General features: G+C 43.1%; 1 protein-coding gene across 3 annotated transcripts in view; it reads left to right on the forward strand.

The window, feature by feature from the left end:
• faf1 (Fas (TNFRSF6) associated factor 1) overlaps positions 1–20,602 on the forward strand; it is a 79,063-nt gene that overhangs the window by 18,421 nt on the left and 40,040 nt on the right. For all 3 annotated transcript variants that reach the window (XM_041839327.2, XM_041839328.2, XM_041839329.2), the window contains exon 7: positions 4,198–4,303. In XM_041839327.2, the coding sequence (XP_041695261.1) occupies positions 4,198–4,303 (106 nt within the window). The remainder of the gene's footprint in view (positions 1–4,197; positions 4,304–20,602) is intronic.

Raw genomic sequence — 20,602 nt, forward strand, 5'->3', positions numbered from 1 at the left:
TGATTTGAATATTTACAAAGATATTTGACCCTTGTGCACAGGAGGCTTCTGTCATTTATTTTGACATTTGAAATGAAATCCTACTGCAATATTGTTTGTGTAATGTAAATAATGGTTTTCATTGCGGTATTTGTAGCCATTGCCAAGCTTTATTTTGTTGCTGAAAATGTTATCTTCCTATACAAATAGTAGAGCAGCCTTTCACTCATGTAATATTGAGAGAAATTTGAGATTCAATGGGGGGAGGGATCCATTAAGCCACTCTAGAAGGTCATTCTACCAAGCTTTATGAATCCAAGGAGGCTTTTGCAACCTTTCCTTCTAAAATGTCAAACTACTCATCATTGAGCTATAATCCCATCACGAAGGCTGGTTTTGTGTCTGATCTGATATTTCATCTGTATCAGCCAGATAAAGTTCATACTAATAAGGAAATCCCACCCACTGTAATAATGCTCTCTGGTGCATCTGCTCACCAGCATGGCAACAAACCAAACCAATAAGGCTTGTCAGGATTTGGTACATTGAACACGTATACAATCTTTATCTGAACATACTTTAGCAACATCATTTCACTGAAGGTAGAGTGAGAACGGTGTGAAGGGCACTAAGGCATTGTTCCTGTAATTGTTGATGAGCTGAAGTGCTGTTGGAGTGTGTCTGTGGTTGGTTGTAACTGGAGGGGATGTGTCTGTGTAATTATCTGTGTTGATTAGGGAGGCTGTCAGGCCCAGAGGGGTTGCTGAGGAGATAGACACGTGGCACTGCCATGCATTATGAAGAGTCACTCCGGTTCTACAACAGTCATTGTGCACCGACGTGTGTCGGACAGGAGGACAACGGTCGAAATACAGCTGGTCTCATGTTTCTTCCCCCGTGTTCCTCTCAGAACCCATTGAATCAAGCACAGAGAGACGGGCAGATACCGGCATGGGTGAAATATTGCAATGCCTTGTATGGATAGGGTTCTGTAATATCTCACAGATATGTAGGGGGTTGATATCGAGAAAGAAAGAATGCTGCTGCTGCCGTTGGCTGTGCTGCTTTGACAACCAGTAAGTAGAGGTTTGACTGTGTAGCAGGCAGCTAATGGCCTTTTTCTGGCTATGTCTCTTAGTGGCACAATTTCCAATGTTCTTAGTGCTATAGCTATCATGTTCAGTGTTAGGCACTCATTATCCTCCATAAACTATTTTGGTGGGGGTGTGTGGCGACCCTGTTGTCATCTTTGCTGCTGGAAGAGGGTGACAGATCACACCGCTCAGAGGAGCAGGCCTCCTACAGGGAGGCCAGGCAAGCTGTTAGCACAGCGGCATTAAAAATAACCGTCGCAGCGCATTCACAGAGCTGCTAGTCTGCTGTTGTCAGAGATCTGCCATCCCCAACGCTCTGCCAAACCCTGTACTAATACCTGCTGAAACAGGAGACTGACTGGGCTGACAGGGCACTACTAGCAGGGCTAGCTTGGGTACCACTTTTTTTAATCACGGTGAACAACAGAGATGTACAGTAGCCCTTTTTAGTTGTACTGAAGAGGGTGCATTCAAGCCTGCTTAACTCAAGTAGTAATGTAAATGTGTTAATGAACATAATTGATTTAGGCCTATAATTGATTTAGGCCTACGTGTTATTTCCAACTTGTATTTGATTTCATTGGTTTTTCAGCTTGCTGCCTACTACAAAGTCTAATTTCAATTAAACTATTGCCTTAAGTTATGGAAGGCAATTATATTTGGTGGTAATTTATTTATTCAGAAATAATCATTGACTACTTGCTGGAATAGACCATCAGTATTTAGTACTTCACTTGGATGTTTGTGTGTGTATTACTATGCAAGGAGTACTTATGTCCATATGTAATATACTGATTGCTTAAGTTTAAAATAACATTTTACCTCTGATTTAGTTCCTATTCCTTTGTAATAATTGGGAGCAGTTTCTTAACAAGGGACATAACTTAACAAATAAAAGCCACAGTAGGTCATTACTTCAAAGCACATCTCTGCACACCTAAACCAAACAGACTAATCAAATAGTTATCCATATCACCAGGCCCACTCATTTCAATCCTCTGTTTGATTTTAAATAAATTGGGAGGCTTTGGAGATTTCAGACAAACGCTCCCTCCTCAAAGGTAGTTACAGAGATCCTCTCCTGAGCCAAACAAACGTTTCCCGGTGTCTGTGTTGACTGACGGTGAATACAGGAGGGTATCTAGATGGAGCTAATCTCTTGCATAAATAATGTAAGGTGTTGAATATTTTAATGCGACTCATCTATTTCTGTTGCTTCCAGGAAGTGTGTTTATTGAAGGTTATTTTAATTTGAACTCTGAATGTGAAATACAAATGAATCATTAGACATTTGGTATTCATTTGCAGCGTCCCTCCCTCCCCTGTCTGTTATCCCCTCAGAGATACTGATGCCTCAGATGCTGGTTGGTCTTGAGACAAAATAGCAGACCAAGACATATCAGATCATGGGAGATTGCGTATTCGCCTATTTTGTTGCTGATACAAAATGTGGAGGTAGGATGGTTATGCATGTCTGGCTGTAGTTTGACCTCTTTAGATCATACATCACAAATGAGATGGTTAATGTGTGTATTTTGTTCTAACGTAAAGGGAAAAGTGTGCGTCTCTCTCTGGCAGGGCTATTTTAATGAGGTCTGTGTGTCTGCTCTGTGCCTGGGGACCCTCAGTCAGGCAGGGAGGCTTATCTCAGAATGAAACCAATCTGTTGAGACTGCTCCTCCCCTGCAAAATGGTTTATTTTCTGTCTATAAAGTTAAGTGACATTTTAATCGGAGCACCTCATGCCGTGTCAAGTACTCCTGAGAGGACATGGCCCGGCCCGGTGCCTCCATGTATAGAGGTCACTGACGACTGGAGCAAACACTCAGACGCAGGACAGCCTGATGGGAGTCAAGTGTAGAGAGAACATCATGAGCGGAGCTGAAAGCACTTTGTTGAGTCAGTAGTAGGACCCTGGAAGCAAAGATATTAATTCTCCTCTGTAGATTTGCATAGGTCTTTTATCTCAATACGACCAACTTGCAGGAAGCCAAATCGCTAACTTACAGAGGAGACAAATGCCTCACAGTATGGGCCACATAGTCCGCTCACGTTCAAAGTGTTTACTGTGTAAAGCCATGAGTCTCCATATTATTATTGCTGTCTTCACAATGGCTTATGGTAAAGCTACAACACAGCTACCCACTTTTCCCTTTTGCGGTTTAGTCTGCCAGAATCAGTCGGGACTGTGTCCAAACAAATCATGGCGATGCGATATTAGCTAGGTCCCCTATGAGTCCCCATTCCTCCCTCTCTCCTGCCTGCCTCTCCCTGCTCAACACATTACATATGCATCCAGTCTTTCCACACCACACATTTTCAATCTTCCCGGTTAGCTACAACAAACATTACATTTACATATTGATTTCGTAGTTTTAGTCAATGTAAATATGCTGTCATTACAGTAAATTTGAGCTTCTGTTAACATAAGCTCGTCCAGATCTGTGCAGATTAAGGCAGTGATTGCATAATTAATGTGTGTACTACATATTAATTCCGACTCTCCTCTTCCTCCTCGCTTCAAGTTGAGCTCTGATTAACTGCCTGGCTTGGACTAAGCTTCCGATTCATATTCACGAACACAGACTGAACGTTTGCGCAAACCGCTACTTAACCTCAACGTTTATTATAAGTGAAGCTTCCAAAACTTTAATCTCTCTGTGAAGCACACAGTGTCTCCCTGTACGGCACATATCCTCAGTCATTGCTCATAGCTGCAAGCTAGGACCCAGAAATCTCTACTTGTTTTCCCTTAAAAACCACTCTGGCCCAATGTATAGTAGCAACTCCGAGGAAAAATCTGTCTGACAAATCAATACATCTTCCAGACCAGCCATGTTGAGGGGGCTGTGAACACATTGTGTGTGTGTGATGTCACTGCTGTGGCCCCGTGTCCTGGCCACCCCATGCTGGGTCAGGGAGCAGGCTAGCAGGCTGCTGGGGGCTGCTGAGCAGCAGAGGGACTCAGCACCAGGCCTGTCTGAACAGAGACGGAGGAGTGGGCACGAGCCCCAGTGGAGACGCAGGGAGCCACCTCACTGCAGGGATAAGTGTCTGACTTGTCTCAGCTTGTTCTCCGCTTGACTCTGAAGTTGTATTGTTTTTTTTATTCCTCTTTCTCCAGCGTTCTTCAGGAGTCGTTAAATCAGAACTTCCTGCTCGTCATCAGCCACCGTGAAGCCCAGAGAGACTACAACCTCAACTTCCCTGGTAGCAGAACCATACAAGAGGTGGGTCTCCCTCTCTCTACACATAATGTCCTGTCAGTACTAAAAGGTCTTCAAGATATGGCCCTCTACCAGTAAGATAGTTGTAAGGTTTGATTGATATTACAGTTCTTATAAAACATAACTGCCATCACTGAGTAGGAAAAATATATATATATTGGAACTGCAATCGCAAGGTTTTGCTCAGCCATGTTGCTATAATGGGAATGAATATCAATATTCTACACGAATGCTCAAGTTTACACACAGCTGTGGTGCATTGTTTGCTTATGCGGCACCTCAATAGAGGAGTGGATGGTAGATATAATTTATCTTCTCCAAGATTACCCATCTATCAGGTCCACACAGCCAGAGACTGTCTAAATGGCCGAGAAGCTGTTTGAGGACAAATTGGCATTTGCAGGCAACATTGGGGGGAATGTGTTTGTGTAGTGGGGGCAGGGAACGGGGCATACTCATTTTCTCTATCTGAAACCAAACACTGGATTTGGTAGCAGATTTAAATATTCATACTGGGCCCACCGGCTTCCTATTTGCCCCTTTACTTATTACAGTCTCAGCTGCAGCTCGATTTGAAGGTGGTTGGGTGGGTGGACTGCCATGTAGACAACACCATCATCTATTCAATCAGTGCATCTCAGTTCAGTATTCACTATATTCATTTAGCAGCGGCTGGCTGCCCCTCCAAAATATATATAAAAAAATCTCGCTCTGAATTTTTTATTTTTTTAATGAATTAAAAAACTAAAACCAGATGTAAAGTATGTAGAAAATATAATGGAACTATATATATTTTTTAAGATTTAAAAAAAATTAGCAATCACCAAAATAAGTAGACAGTCGGAGAATCTAAAATTCAAGAAATGTCATGGCATGGGGGCCCCCATTGATCTTGTTATAATGTTTGAGACACTCAGAAAGGATAACAACATGGCATAAGCCATGGCAAAATGTGTAGAATTGTATGAAATTAGCACACAAAAAAAAGTATCTGCAGCCAATAGAATGATAGTGAAAACTTTGGAACACCTTAACCTCTACGGGATCGGTGTCCCGTATACGGGACGGTTGAGCTAACGTGCGCTAATGTGATTAGCATGACTGTTGTAAGTAACAGCAAACTTTCCAGGACATAGACATGTCTTATATGGGCAGAAAGCTTAAATTCTTGCTAAAACTAACTGCACTGTCCAATTTACAGTAGCTATTACAGTGAAAAAATACCATGCTATTGTTTGAGTAGAGTGCGCAACAACAAAAAACTTATCACGACAACTGGTTTGATACGTTCACCTCTGAAAGTAAATAATGTACTTACATTCAGTAATCTTGCTCTGATTTGTCATCCTAAGGATCCCAGAGATAAAATGTAGCATAGTTTTGTATGATAAAAATCCATTTTTATATTCAAATGTAGGAACTGGGTTCTACAGTTTGAACCCCTGCTGTCTCTGGCTCCACACCCACCCCGCCTGGCCATCTATATGTGTGAAAGTTAGTGTATAAGGTAATGATCCATCATGTATGACATTCCTGGCAGTGTGTAAACTTACATTTTGTACTACCATATCATTTTTTTATGTTCTCTATAGTTATGAACTTGAAAATGTATAAATTGACCAATTCGGCACATTTGGCCAGACTTGATACAAAATAGTCCAGTATTGCAATGCTTCACTGGATCAATCTGAAACTTTGCACACACACTGCTGCCATCTAGTGGCCAAAATCTGAATTGCGCCAAAACTGCAATATTATATTGTGGCCTTTCTCTTGCATTTCAACGATGCTAAAAAATAAAATAAAAAATTATGCATGTTTTTTTGGTTTGTATTATCTTTTACCAGATCTAATGTGTTATTTTCTCCTACATTAATTTCACATTTCCACAAACTTCAAAGTGTTTCCTTTCAAATGGTATCAAGAATATGCATATCCTTGCTTCAGGTCCTGAGCTACAGGCAGTTATATTTGGGTATGTCATTTTTGGCGAAAATGGGGAAAAAAACTGTCCGATCCTTAAAAGGTTAAATGAAGTTTTGGGCAAAAAGGCAAACTCAGCTCCATCATTCATTGAATCAGATGGCTCATTCACCACAAAACCCACTGATATTGCGAATTACTTTAATTATTTTTTCAATTTGCAAGATTAGCAAACTTAGACATGCCAGCAACAAATGCTGACAAGACACATCCAAGTATAACTGATCAAATTATGAAAGACAAGCGTTGTAATTTTGTAAAGTGCGTGTGGAAGAGGTGAAAAAATGATTGTTGTCTATCAACAATGACAAGCCACCGGGTCTGACAACTTGGATAGAAAATTACTGAAGATAATGGCGGACGATTGCCACTCCTATTTGCCATATCTTCAATCTAAGCCTACTAGAAAAGTGTGTGCCCTCTGGCCTGGAGGGAAGCAAATGTAATTCCGCTACCCAAGAATAGTAAGGCTTCGTTTACTGGTTCAAATAGCCGACCAATCAGCCTGTTACCAACCCTTAGTAAACGTATGGATATTTTTTTTTGACCATAAACAAATTGACAACAGACATTCATCAAGCTTATAGGGAAGGACATTCAACAAACATGGCACTTACACAAATGACTGATGATTGGTTGAGAGAAATGTATTTTATATATGAGTGTGTATATATATATATATATATATATATATAAACTGATACCTTATTTACATAAGTATTCAGACCCTTTGCTATGAGACTCGAAATTTAGCTCAGGTGCATCCTGTTTCCATTGATCATCCTTGAGATGTTTCTCCAACTTGATTGGAGTCCACCTGTGGTAAATTCAATTGATTGGACATGATTTGGAAAGGCCCACACCTGTCTCTATATATGGTCCCACAGTTGACAGTGCATGTCAGAGCAAAAACCAAACCATGAGGTCAAAGGAATTGTCCGTAGAGCTCCGATACACGATTGTGTCGAGGCACAGATCTGGGGGAAGGGTACCAAAACATTTCTGCAGCATTGAAGGTCCCCATAAACACAGTGGCCTCCATCATTCTTAAATGGAAGAAGTTTGGAACCACCAAGACTCTTCCTAGAGCTGGCCGCCCGGCCAAACTGAGCAATCGGGTGAGAAGGGCCTTGGTCAGGGAGGTGACCAAGAACCCGATGGTCACTCTTGACAGAGCTCCAGAGTTCCTCTGTGGAGATGGGAGAACCTTCCATAAGGACAACCATCTGCAGCACTCCACCAATCAGGCCTTTATGGTAGTGGCCAGATGGAAGTCACTCCTCAGTAAAAGGCACATGACAGCCTGCTTGGAGTTTGCCAAAAGGCACCTAAAGGACTCTCAGACCATGAGAAACAAGATTCTCTGGTCTGATGAAACCAAGATTGATGTCTTTGTCCTGAATGCCAAGCATCATGTCTGGAGGAAACCTGGCACCATCCCTACGGTGGAGCATGGTGGTGGCAGCATCAGGGACTGGGAGACTAGTCAGAATCGAGGAAAAGATGAACGAAAGTAGAGGGAGATCCTTGATGAAAACCTGCTCCAGAGCGCTCAGGACCTCAGATTGGGGAGAAGGTTCACCTTCCAACAGGACAAAGACCCTAAGCACACAGCCAAGAACAACGCAGGAGTGGCTTCAGCACAAGTCTCTGAATGTCCTTGAGTGGCCCAGCCTGAGCCCGGACTTGAACCAGATCGAACATCTCTGAAGAGACCTGAAAATAGCTGTGCAGCGACGCTCCCCATCCAACCTGACAGAGCCTGAGAGGATCTGCAGAGAAGAATGAGAGAAACTCCCCAAATACAGGTGTGCCAAGCTTGTAGCGTCATAGCCAAGAAGACTCGAGGCTGGAATCGCTGCCGAAGGTGCTTCAACAAAGCACTGAGTAAAGGGTCTGAATACCTATATAAACGTAATATTTCATTTTTTAAAATATATATACATTTGTTAAAAAATTTAACCTGTTTTTGCTTTGATATTATGGGGTATTGTGTGTAGATTGAGGGGGAATAAAATAAAATAAAAACGGTTGTAACGTAACAAAGTGGAAAAAGTCAAGGGGTCTGAAAACCTTCCGAATGCACTGTATTTGGTAGTAGAGTAGTGGCCTGAGGGCACACACTCAATGTGTTGTGAAAAGTGTTATGAAAGATAATGTTATGTAATATTTTAGATTGTATGTAACTGCCTTAATGTTGCTGAACCCCAGGAAGAGTAGCTGCTGCCTTGTCAGCTTTAGCCTCTAGTGTTTCTACTTAAAGTTAGCTCAGAGGACTAAAACAAAGTGTTCTATTAAAAGGACACACCTCATCCTCCTCTTTCTCCACTCTTGTTTTAATAGCATATGCAGAGCAATCTGAAATGGCTCCATTAATTATTCACAGCAGGTAGTCTGGTCCACGTTAAGTGTAATAAGCTCCCCATGGACTGACAGTGTCGCTGAAATCCCTCCTCTCTTCAATGAGAGCGACACTGGGGTACGTAACATACTCGGGGAGTAGCCTCCTTTTGAAGGTTGAATCAAAAGTTTGTTGGGACCAAGTAAGAATGTTGAGACTGCAATGACCTCTATGACAGTCCCAAGGCACAAAACAATCTTATTTGATAAAAAGCAAGATGATACTCAAGTACAAATGTATCACCTTTTGTGGTAAAGTTGTTTTCATGCTATTCTGCTCATGTCAATGGCAGCATTTCCACTACTGGTGACTCTAGCGATTCCAAAGCGCCAGTGGTTATTGTTTCCATCTTTCATAATTAGCCAGACTGCAGACAGACTGTATTGTTGTGTGTTGCTGCTGCTGGTGCATCGGTTAGATTGGTTTCCTAGGCCCCAGCGTCCCCTGCTCTTGGTGCTGCTGCCTGTATGGCGCTGGTGACCATTACTGTAATCAGCCTACTTGACGGGTTTGTAATGGTGCTAATTGAAGAGATTAATACAGCAGCAGCGTAGTGGGGGTGGCCTCTCCCCTTCCTCAGGCAGATGGTTTTGATGAGCGCCCACTGTGAACCTTAAGTGTTTCTGCTGGGATTACAAACACTGGGGAGGGGTCCCTGTTGTGAAGAGGGGGTGGGTGAGGGGGAAAATAAAAGAGGAAGAGGGCTGGTAGCTTGGTGGGGGAGCAGGAGAGGGGACAAAGCGGATTCAAACAGGCCTCCGTGTCCTCACACATGCTTGTCTTTAGGCATTCTGTTCCCCCAAAAGAGAAAATGAGGCCCAGCACCTTTACCCCCGTACATAGATCTTTGGTTCACTGCGTGTTGGGCACATATTTACTGTTTGGTCAGTGACATTTTTTTTTTGTTGCTCCAAAAACATGTAGAACATAATGCAGGCCGCAGGTGATGGTTCAAAAAGTAGTGTGATGGCTACAGGTGGAAAACTGCTATTTGTATCGCCAAGTGCCAGGCCTAAAGAACATCAAAGGGTTTTGGAATACTTTATAAAACTCAACGAATTTCTTAGAATAAGTAGTGTGGGGAAATATGTAGTTTTGGCTGTCTATTTATTTACTTGCCAAGTAAAAGTTCTAATGTAAGGGATTGTATTTCGGTCATGATGGAGATCTGAAAGATCAAATAAGAATGCAACAAAGAAGCAACACCATATTCAAAGATGCAGCCCCCTTTCGTCCATTCTGTCCCCAACACCGCCACATATGGAACCCATTGCAAACCATCTTTCTCCCCCTCATCCTCTTTTGTCTTAGTTGAAGACCAGCCGATGGTCTCTGCTTATGCATATCAATGGGGAGAGAGTCCTGTCCTCTTGTTTGTCTTTGCCAAAAGCTCTGGCTTTGCCTTGTGGATCCCAGGGAACAGCTCCCCTCTCTCCTGCTCTCCTCGCTCGCCACAGTTCGGCCTCGGGGGCTCTGATTGGCATTCACAGCCAAAATGTGGGGGTACGCTAAGCTGGAGAGCAAATGTTTGCCAGGAAAGTGGCGGGTAGAATAGGGATGGCCGATGGGTCTGGAGTGTCCGTGACCAGAAGAGTTGTCCGGGGGATTTCTCCAGCCCCTGCCGTTTCTACTCTGCAGCTGGAGAAAGGAACGGAGGACAGAAAAGAAAGGGGAGAGAGAGAGAGAGAGAGAGACTGAATGAAAGGCATCTGGCGCTGGAGAGCTTGTGACTGTTTAACGGCAACCTTTTCTTCTCTTTGATTTCGCTCCAGCCAAGGATTACTAGTACTTGGCATTTAGAATTATTTGATCATTAATGTTTCTGTGTATGTTGCCCAAGCACTGTGATATCGAGTATCACAGTGCTTGGGCAACAAGGTCTCAGCCTTAACAGCAGGGAAGGGGCTTTCTGTATGTTATAACATTCTGTTATGTTATTAAAATGTGTAATTACAGTGGATTATTCATTTTCAATCTATGTCCTAGCGTAAAATAACAGCACCTCAAAGCATTTGTCACAAACAATTGTTTTATTGTCTTCGTCTCTTATACTGCTATTACCTTTGTAGTCACAGCCCTCTTGTAATTAAACTCAGCAAAAAAAGAAACGTCCTCTCACTGTTAATTGCGTTTATTTTCAGCAAATGTAACATGTGTAAATATTTGTAGGAAAATAACAAGATTCAACAACTGAGACATAAACTGAACAAGTTCCACAGACATGTGACTAACAGAAATTGAATAATATGTCCCTGAACAAAGGGGGGGTCAAAAGTAACAGTCAGTATCTGGTGTGGCCACCAGCTGCATTAAGTACTGCAGTGCATCTCCTCCTCATGGACTGCACCAGATTTGCCAGTTCTTGCTGTGAGATGCTACCCCACTCTTCCACCAAGGCACCTGCAAGTTCCCTGACATTTCTGGGGGGAATGGCCCTAGCCATCACCCTCCGATCCAACAGGTCCCAGACGTGCTCAATGGGATTGAGATCCGGGCTCTTCGCTGGCCATGGCAGAACACTGACATTCCTGTTTTGTAGGAAATCACGGACAGAACGAGCAGTATGGCTGGTGGCATTGTCATGCTGGAGGGTCATGTCAGGATGAGCCTGCAGGAAGGGTACCACATGAGGGAGGAGGATGTCTTCCCTGTAACGCACAGCGTTGAGATTGCCTGAAATGATGATGCTGTGACACACCGCCCCAGACTATGACGGACCCTCCACCTCCAAATCGATCCCGCTCCAGAGTATAGGCCTCGGTGTAACGCTCATTCCTTTGACGATAAACACGAATCCGACCATCACCCCTGGTGAGACAAAACCGCGACTCATCAGTGAAGAGCACTTTTTGCCAGTCCTGTCTGGTCCAGCGACGGTGGGTTTGTGCCCATAGGCGACATTGTTGCCGGTGATGTCTGGTGAGGACCTGCCTTACAACAGGCCTACAAGCCCTCAGTCCAGCCTCTCTCAGCCTATTGCGGACAGTCTGAGCACTGATGAAGGGATTGTGCGTTCCTGGTGTAACTCAGGCAGTTGTTGCCATCCTGTACCTGTCCCGCAGGTGTGATGTTCGGATGTACCGATCCTGTGCGGGTGTTGTTACACGTGGTCTGCCACTGCGAGGACGATCAGCTGTCCGTCCTGTCTCCCTGTAGCGCTGTCTTAGGCGTCTCATGGCATGGACATTGCAATTTATTGCCCTGGCCACATCTGCAGTCCTCATGCCTCCTTGCAGCATGCCTAAGGCACGTTCACGCAGATGTGCAGGGACCCTGGGCATCTTTCTTTTGGTGTTTTTCAGAGTCAGTAGAAAGGCCTCTTTAGTGTCCTACGTTTTATTAACTGTGACCTTAATTGCTTACCATCTGTAAGCTGTTAGTGTCTTAACGACCGTTCCACAGGTGCATGTTCATTAATTGTTTATGGTTCATTGAGCAAGCATAGGGAATGGTGTTTAAACCCTTTACATTACATCATTACATTACATTTTAGTCATTTAGCAGACGCTCTTATCCAGAGCGACTTACAGGAGCAATTAGGGTTAAGTGCCTTGCTCAAGGGCACATTTACGTCATTTAGCAGACGCTCTTATCCAGAGCGACTCACCAATTGGTGCGTTCACCCTATAGCCAGTGGGATAACCACTTTACAATTTTTTTTGGGGGGGTAGAAGGATTACTTTATCCTATCCCAGGTATTCCTTAAAGAGGTGGGGTTTCAAATGTCTCCGGAAGGTGGTGAGTGACTCTGCTGTCCTGGCGTCGTGAGGGAGCTTGTTCCACCATTGGGGTGCCAGAGCAGCGAACAGTTTTGACTGGGCTGAGCGGGAACTATGCTTCCGCAGAGGAAGGGAGCCAGCAGGCCAGAGGTGGATGAACGCAATGCCCTCGTTTGGGTGTAGGGACTGATCAGAGCCCGAAGGTACAGAGGTGCCGTTCCCCTCACTGCTCCATAGGCAAGCACCATGGTCTTGTAGCGGATACGAGCTTCAACTGGAAGCCAGTGGAGTGTGCGGAGGAGGGGGTGACGTGAGAGAACTTGGGAAGGTTGAACACCAGACGGGCTGCAGCATTCTGGATGAGTTGTAGGGGTTTAATGGCACAGGCAGGGAGGCCAGCCAACAGCGAGTTGCAGTAGTCCAGACGGGAGATGACAAGTGCCTGGATTAGGACCTGTGCCGCTTCCTGTGTAAGGCAGGGTCGTACTCTCCGAATGTTGTAGAGCATGAACCTGCAGGAGCGGGTCACCGCCTTGATGTTGGCGGAGAACGACAGGGTGTTGTCCAGGGTCACGCCTAGGCTCTTCGCACTCTGGGAGGAGGACACAGCGGAGTTGTCAACCGTGATGGCGAGATCATGGAACGGGCAGTCCTTCCCGGGAGGAAGAGCAGCTCCGTCTTGCCAGGAGTTCAGCTTGAGGTGGTGATCCGTCATCCATACTGATATGTCTGCCAGACATGCAGAGATGCGATTCGCCACCTGGTTATCAGAAGGGGGAAAGGAGAAGATTAGTTGTGTATCGTCAGCGTAGCAATGATAGGAGAGGCCATGTGAGGATATGACAGAGCCAAGTGACTTGGTGTATAGGGAGAAAAGGAGAGGGCCTAGAACTGAGCCCTGGGGGACACCAGTGGTGAGAGCACGTGGTGCGGAGACAGCTTCTCGCCACGCCACTTGGTAGGAGCGACCGGTCAGGTAGGACGCAATCCAGGAGTGAGCCGCGCCGGAGATGCCCAGCTCGGAGAGGGTGGAGAGGAGGATCTGATGGTTCACAGTATCAAAGGCAGCAGACAGGTCTAGAAGGACAATTAATATCTGTGAAGTTATTTTGATTTTTATGAATTATCTTTGAAAGACAGGGTCCTGAAAAAGGGATGTTTCTTTTTTTGCTGAGTTTACTTATACATAAAAATTTTAACAGGGAAATCCCATTAAGATCAAGGCATCTTTTGCATATGGAGCCCTGCATGTACAGAAATTATACAAAATGTACAAATACAATGTAATAAAAACATCCAATATTTGCAAGCAATTTAAGAAAAGCAATCCCATTCCTCAACAAGGAGGTCCTCCATTTAACAACTTGAACTACACTAGAGGCCCCACCCCAGAGCATCACGGTGCAGAGAGCTCTGCAGATCATTCCATCCACGGGTGCAAAAAAAACTAAATGCAGATTTACCTAATTCCGTAGAGATCAGTGGGACCTCTAGAAAGAAGTTGACCGGGGGAATCTGCAGAAGGCGTTTGACACAGTTGAGCATAGTATCATGCTCTACAAGTTAAAAGCCCTTGGTTTTAACAGCAGGATCAAATGTTGAATGTTAATGGAAAACATTCTAGTGGGAAGGGGATTAGCTGTGGAGTCCTGCAGAGGAGCATCCTTGGTCCACTTCTCAAACTACTGTACATTAATGTTAAAATCAGCCTGCTCTCGTAAAACATTTTTTTTTACGCAGGTAACTGCTCTACTGGTGTCCAATAAGAACAATGCTTCAGTAGAAGAGATCCTTAGTGCAGAGTTATCCAATATCAGTAAATGGCTTTAAGATAAACTTTCTCTGCATCTTGGAAAAACAGAATCCATCCTATTTGGTTCCAGAGTAAAGCTTGCAAGGTCCCCTGGTTTTAGTGTCAAAGTGGGCAACTCAGTGGTTACACCAAAAACCTCAGTTAGATACCTTGGGTTTGAATTGATTAAGTACCTGACTGGTGAGACTATGGCCCTAAAGTATAAAAAAATATATAAATATTTTAAAAAATGACCCCCTTTTTCTCCCCAATTTCGATTTTGTCTCATCGCCACAACTCCCCAACGAGCTCGGGAGGGGAAGGTCGAGTCGTGCGTCCTCCGAAACATGACCCGCCAAAACGCGCTTCTTAACACCCACCTGCTTAACCCGGAAGCCAGCCGCACCAATGTGTTGGAGGAAACACCGTTCACCTGACGACTGAGGTCAGCCTGCAGGCACCCAGCCCGCCACAAGGAGTCGCTAGAGCGTGATGAGCCAAGTAAAGCCCCCCCGGCCAAAGAAAACAAAAAATGTCATTCCTAGCTCAGACCTCAAAATATCTTCATAGTGACACCCTAAAGACTCTGGCAGGTGCGCTAGTTCAGTGACACTGATTATGCGTACACATCATGGTTCTACAGTATACATAAACATTTTAAAGAATAAGCTACAGACCAGCCAAAACAAGCTGGTTAGAGTTGTTCTTGAACTCCCCCCTCGTACTCATCTGGAGGTCAAGCATTTTAATCTGTTAGGCTGGCTATCTGTAGAGAAGTGTAATATTAATTAAACTTGGTCTGGTCCATATCATTTTTACTGACTCATCCCCCAGGTACCTATCAAATTATTTTACTTATATTAGAGATGTCCACCAATACAACACTAGAGCCAAAGACTGATATTGCCTGTTTTTTTTTAAAATGTATTTTTTATTTAATTCTCTTATCTGGTAAGAACACCTTTTTTTATATGCTGCCGGTGTTGAGTGGATGAAACTACCACAGCAACTCCAAGCCATGCTGACCATAACTTAATTAAAAAAGAACGTCAAAAGCTGGCTGATGATCTAGCAATAGAACATGTTTCATGTATGTAATGCTCTAGGCTATGACAATGTTTCATGTCCTTTTTGTTTTATGTAACCAAAGTTCGCATAGTTTAGCTTAGGCCTACTAAGTTTGTTTTGTAAATGTTTTAACCGCTTGAGGTCCACAATGGAGATACGTTTTTGTGTCATCCTCGATAATTTGTAAATGCATTATCCACGTATGGTTGTATTGTTTTAAATAGTCAAATAACAAAAATATAAACGCAACATGTAAGGTGTTGGTCCCATGTTTCATGATCTGAAATAAAAAATCCCAGAAATGTTCCATACACACAAGGCTTATTTCTCTCAAATTTTGTGGACAGATAATCCATCCACCTGACAGGTGTGGCATATCAAGAAGCTGATTTAAACAGCATGATCATTACACAGGTGCATCTTGTGCTGGGGACAATAAAAGGCCTCTCTAAAATGTGCAGTTTTGTCACACAACACAATGCCATAGATGTATCAAGTTTTGAGGGAGTGTGCAATTGGCATGCCGAATGCAGGAATGTCCACCAGAGATGTTGCCAGAGAATTGAATGTTAATTTCTCTACCATAAGCTGCCTCCATTGTTGTTTTAGAGAATTTGGCAGTATGTCCAACTGGCTACACAACCGCAGACCACATGTATAGCGTTGTGTGGGCGAGCGGTTTGCTGATGTGAACAGAGTGCCCCATGGTGACGGTGGGGTTATGGTATGGGCAGGCATAAGCTACGGACAACAAACACAATTGCATTTTATCGATGGCAATTTGAATGCACAGAAGTACTGTTCCAAGATCCTGAGGCCCATTGCCATTCACCCGCCGCCATCACCCCATGTTTCAGCATGATAATGCACGGCCCCATGTCGCAAGGATCTGTACACAATTCCTGGAAGCTGAAAATGTCCCAGTTCTTCCATGGCCTGCATACTCACCAGACATGTCACCCGTTGAGCATGTTTGGGATACTCTGGATCAACGTGTACGACAGCGTGTTCTAGTTCCTGACAATATCCAGCAACTTCGCACAGCCATTGAAAAGGAATGGGAGAACATTCCACAGGCCACAATCAACAACTTGATTAAGTCTATGCGAAGGAGATGTGTTGCACTGCATGAGGCAAATGGTCACGCTAGATACTGACTCGTTTTCTGATCCATGCCCCTACCTTTTTTTTAAGGTATCTGTGACCAAAATATGCATATCTGTTTTCCCAGTCATGTGAAATCCATAGATTAGGGCCTAATACATTTATTTCAGCTGACTGATTACCTTATATGAACTGTAACTCAGTAAAGTCTTTGAAATTGTTGCATGTTGAGTTTTATATTTTTGTTCTGTGTGTGTGTATATATGGAGTTAGCCATCCCTGTGATCTGGCCTGGTGACTTGTATGTCTGTAATTTAATGATGGAAGTAAGGTACGGTGAAAGTTTGTGTAAGAGGGCTTTATAAACAAAAAGAGAGCAGTGTATCAATCTACGAGACTTTAAGAGAGGGCCAGCCTACTTTCTGATTATAGGATGAAATGATGTACTCAACCTGTCCCCTGTAATAAAGGGAAATGTGCTGTCGTAAACTGCATCTAATGGTTTCAGTGTAGTGGCAGCTGCATTCATATAAATGGTGTCACTGTAGTCTAGCACTTGCAGGAAAGTTTACTGAGTTATCTGCTTACTCCTGTTCAGGGAGAGGCATGGTCTATTTCTAAAGAAGCCCATTTTTATTCTCAACTTAACTCATTTATCCATATGCTTTTTAAAATAACTTTTCATCAATCCAGATGCCAAGATATTTATTTATAATATAAAAATCTGACAACTTGTACCGTTTCTTAACATGCACCATTTCTAAACATTCTACATAAAGGGGATTGGGCTACATGTTAAGAAATGGTACAGGTTGTGTATGACTTTTCTATAATGTAGTATCTGGTGAAGTGCGACCCGAATCAAGCTGCTCTCAAAGTGAATACAGTTCTCTGGCAGACAGGGGGCAGCAGTAGACAGCACTGTTATCAGATAATGTGTCAATATAACTGGCCTTACTAGTAATGGGATGGGCTTTTTTGAAAAGTTAATTGTAATATAGCCTTGGTCAGCAGTGGTAATGGTAGGTTGCTTTGGTGAAAGCACTACTTTTTTCCCTGAGTTGGGTGATTGGAGTTTTAATGAGATTTCTAATTGGAATGCCCAGCAAAAGGCTGTAGTACATAGAGATTGCATAAAAATCATCATGAATAGTTAATGCTGGTTCTATTTAGCCAGATATTGATACAAAAAGTAATCCTGGTCTCATGTTGATATTGCTTTTAGGGCATCTTCAGAGAGAATTGGTCAAGATGGTCGTTATACGCAAACATAATTAGGCTAATTGCTCATTCAGTTCTTTCCAAACTAGGGATGGGCATGAGTACTCGAGTACTTGAACGGACGTCAAACCAGAGAATATATATATTTTTTTAATACTGTAAAACTGTTTGATGGATGTGCTTTGTGGCTGCCCGAACAAGCAAGTGAAATTTTGTCTTGAAGACCACGTTCATTTGCTTTGACTCTAGTGTTCCATTTGTATATGTGCATTTGCGGGTCACAAAAAAGAAACCAAGCCAAGCATCACACAGTTCTTCTCCCTAAATTCCTTTTCCCCTCAGTGTCTCATTCACTCTATTGCCTTCCGATGGCTCCCTACACACACGTGTGCTGAGTGTGCACACAAGCTCCAGTTAGGCCTACAGAAATAAATGCCTATCAAAACACATGTAACGGATGGGACACACGAGCTACATTCCTTGCCAAATGATGACAGTCTTATCACAAATTCTAAATGGACCGGTTGATTGATGTAGGACAATGTGTTCCAACAACGAGCTGCAGTTTTTGAGTAATTCAGTCCCTTCTATTTTCCGCTACGGCTACTTTGCTAACTGCTAGTGCCATTTGGAATTGGTTAGCCTAGGCTATAACCCCCCTAAACATAGACAGGTTCCACACTGAAAATCTGCCAAAACATTAGTTTGATAAAGACAAAGAACATATTTTCATCAGAATTATTAAGCATAGGCCAAAGAAAATGTCAAAGAACAGGCAGAATTTTCTAAATCGAACATCTGTATTTGAAAATAACTGATTTTGGTTTGTTTCAAATGATCATTCTTTGAGAATAACTGTTCCAGATGTGAGATGCGCATCACTTCGCACTGGCAACTTTTTTCTTTAATTTTGAAAAATATTCTGTTCTATTTATTCTGTTATATTGAGTTGTTTTTTTACTATAGAATAAGTGTCTTGGCTGTGATGAGGGCTCAGGAAATGGTTGTCTTGTCTGCTAAATTAACAAAATAAGGCTATGCCATTGCACAGTCATAGCCTTCTACAAGCAAGCACCACTGCTGAGGTTACTGCCTTTTTGAAGATTGCGTTCCACCATATAATATAACCAGTTGATATTACGGTTTCAATAAATGAATCTTATGGGACTTGCTTTTTTATCTACTAAATATGCAGTACCAGTCAAAAGTTTGGACACACCTACTCATTCAAGGGTTTTTCTTTATTTTTTACTATTTTCTACATTGTAGAATAATAGTGAAGACATAACTATGAAATAACACATATGGAATCATGTAGTAACCAAAAAAGTGTTAAACAAATCAAAATATATTTTAGATTCTTCAAAGTAGCCACCCTTTGCCTTGATGACAGCTTTGCACACTCTTGGCATTCTCTCAACCAGCTTCATGAGGTAGTCACCTGGAATGCATTTCAATTAACAGGTGTGCCTTGTTAAAAGTTAATTTGTGGAATTTCTTTCCTTAATGCGTTTGCGTTAATCAGTTGTGCTGTGACAAGGTAGGGTTGGTATGCAGAAGATAGCCCTATTTGGTAAAATACCAAATATATATTCAGTTGAAGTCGGAAGTTTACATACACCTTAGCCAAATACATTTAAACTCAGTTTTTCACAATTCCTGACATTTAATCCTAGTAAAGATTCCCTGTTTTAGGTCAGTTAGGATCACCACTTTATTTTAAGAATGTGAAATGTCAGAATAATAGTACAGGGAATTATTTATTTAAGCTTTTATTTCTTTCATCACATTCCCAGTGGGTCAGAAGTTTACATACACTCAATTAGTATTTGGTAGCATTGCCTTTAAATTGTTTAACTTGGGTCAAACATTTACATTTACATTTTAGTCATTTAGCAGACGCTCTTATCCAGAGCGACTTACAGTTAGTGAATACATATATATATTTTTTATACTGGCCCCCCGTGGGAATCGAACCCACAACCCTGGCGTTGCAAACGTCATGCTCTATCAACTAAGCTACATCCCTGCCGGCCATTCCCTCCCCTACCCTGGACGACGCTGGGCCAATTGTGCGCCGCCCATGAGTCTCCCGGTCGCGGCCGGCTGCGACAGAGCCTGGATTCGAACCAGGATCTCTAGTGGCACAGCAAACGTTTCGGGTAGCCTTCCACAAGCTTCCCATAATATGTTGGGTGAATTTTGGCCCATTCCTCCTGACAGAGCTGGTGTAACTGAGTCAGGTTTGTAGGCTTCCTTGCTCGCACACGCTTTTTCAGTTCTGCCCACACATTTTCTATAGGATTGAGGTCAGGGCTTTGTGATGGCCACTCCAATACCTTGACTTTGTTGTCCTTAAGCCATTTTGCCACAACTTTGGAAGTATGCTTGGGTCATTGTCCATTTGGAAGACCCATTTGCGACCAAGCTTTAACTTCCTGACTGATGTCTTGAGATGTTGCTTCAATATTTCCACATCATTTTCCTTCGTCATGATGCCATCTATTTTGTGAAGTGCACCAGACCCTCCTGAAGCAAAGCACCCCCACAGCATGATGCTGCCACCCCTGTGCTTCACGGTTAGGATGGTGTTCTTCGGCTTGCAAGCATCCCACTTTTTCCTCCAAACATAACAATGGTCATTATGGCCAAACAGTTCTATTTATGTTTCATCAGACCAGAGGACATTTCTCCAAAATGTACGATCTTTGTCCCCATGTGCAGTTGCAAACCATAGTCTGGCTATTTTATGGCGGTTTTGGAGCAGTGGCTTCTTCCTTGCTGAGTGGCCTTTCAGGTTATGTCGATATAGGACTCGTTTTACTGTGGATATAGATACTTTTGTACCTGTTTCCTCCAGCATCTTCACAAGGTCCTTTGCTGCTGTTCTGGGATTGATTTGCACTTTTCGCACCAAAGTACGTTAATCTCTAGGAGACAGAACGCGTCTCCTTCCTGAGCGGTATGACGGCTGCGTGGTCCCATGGTGTTTATACTTGCGTACTATTCTTTGT

Source organism: Coregonus clupeaformis, chromosome 20 (genome assembly GCF_020615455.1).
Source record: "Coregonus clupeaformis isolate EN_2021a chromosome 20, ASM2061545v1, whole genome shotgun sequence".
NCBI classification, from domain to species: Eukaryota; Metazoa; Chordata; class Actinopteri; order Salmoniformes; family Salmonidae; genus Coregonus; species Coregonus clupeaformis.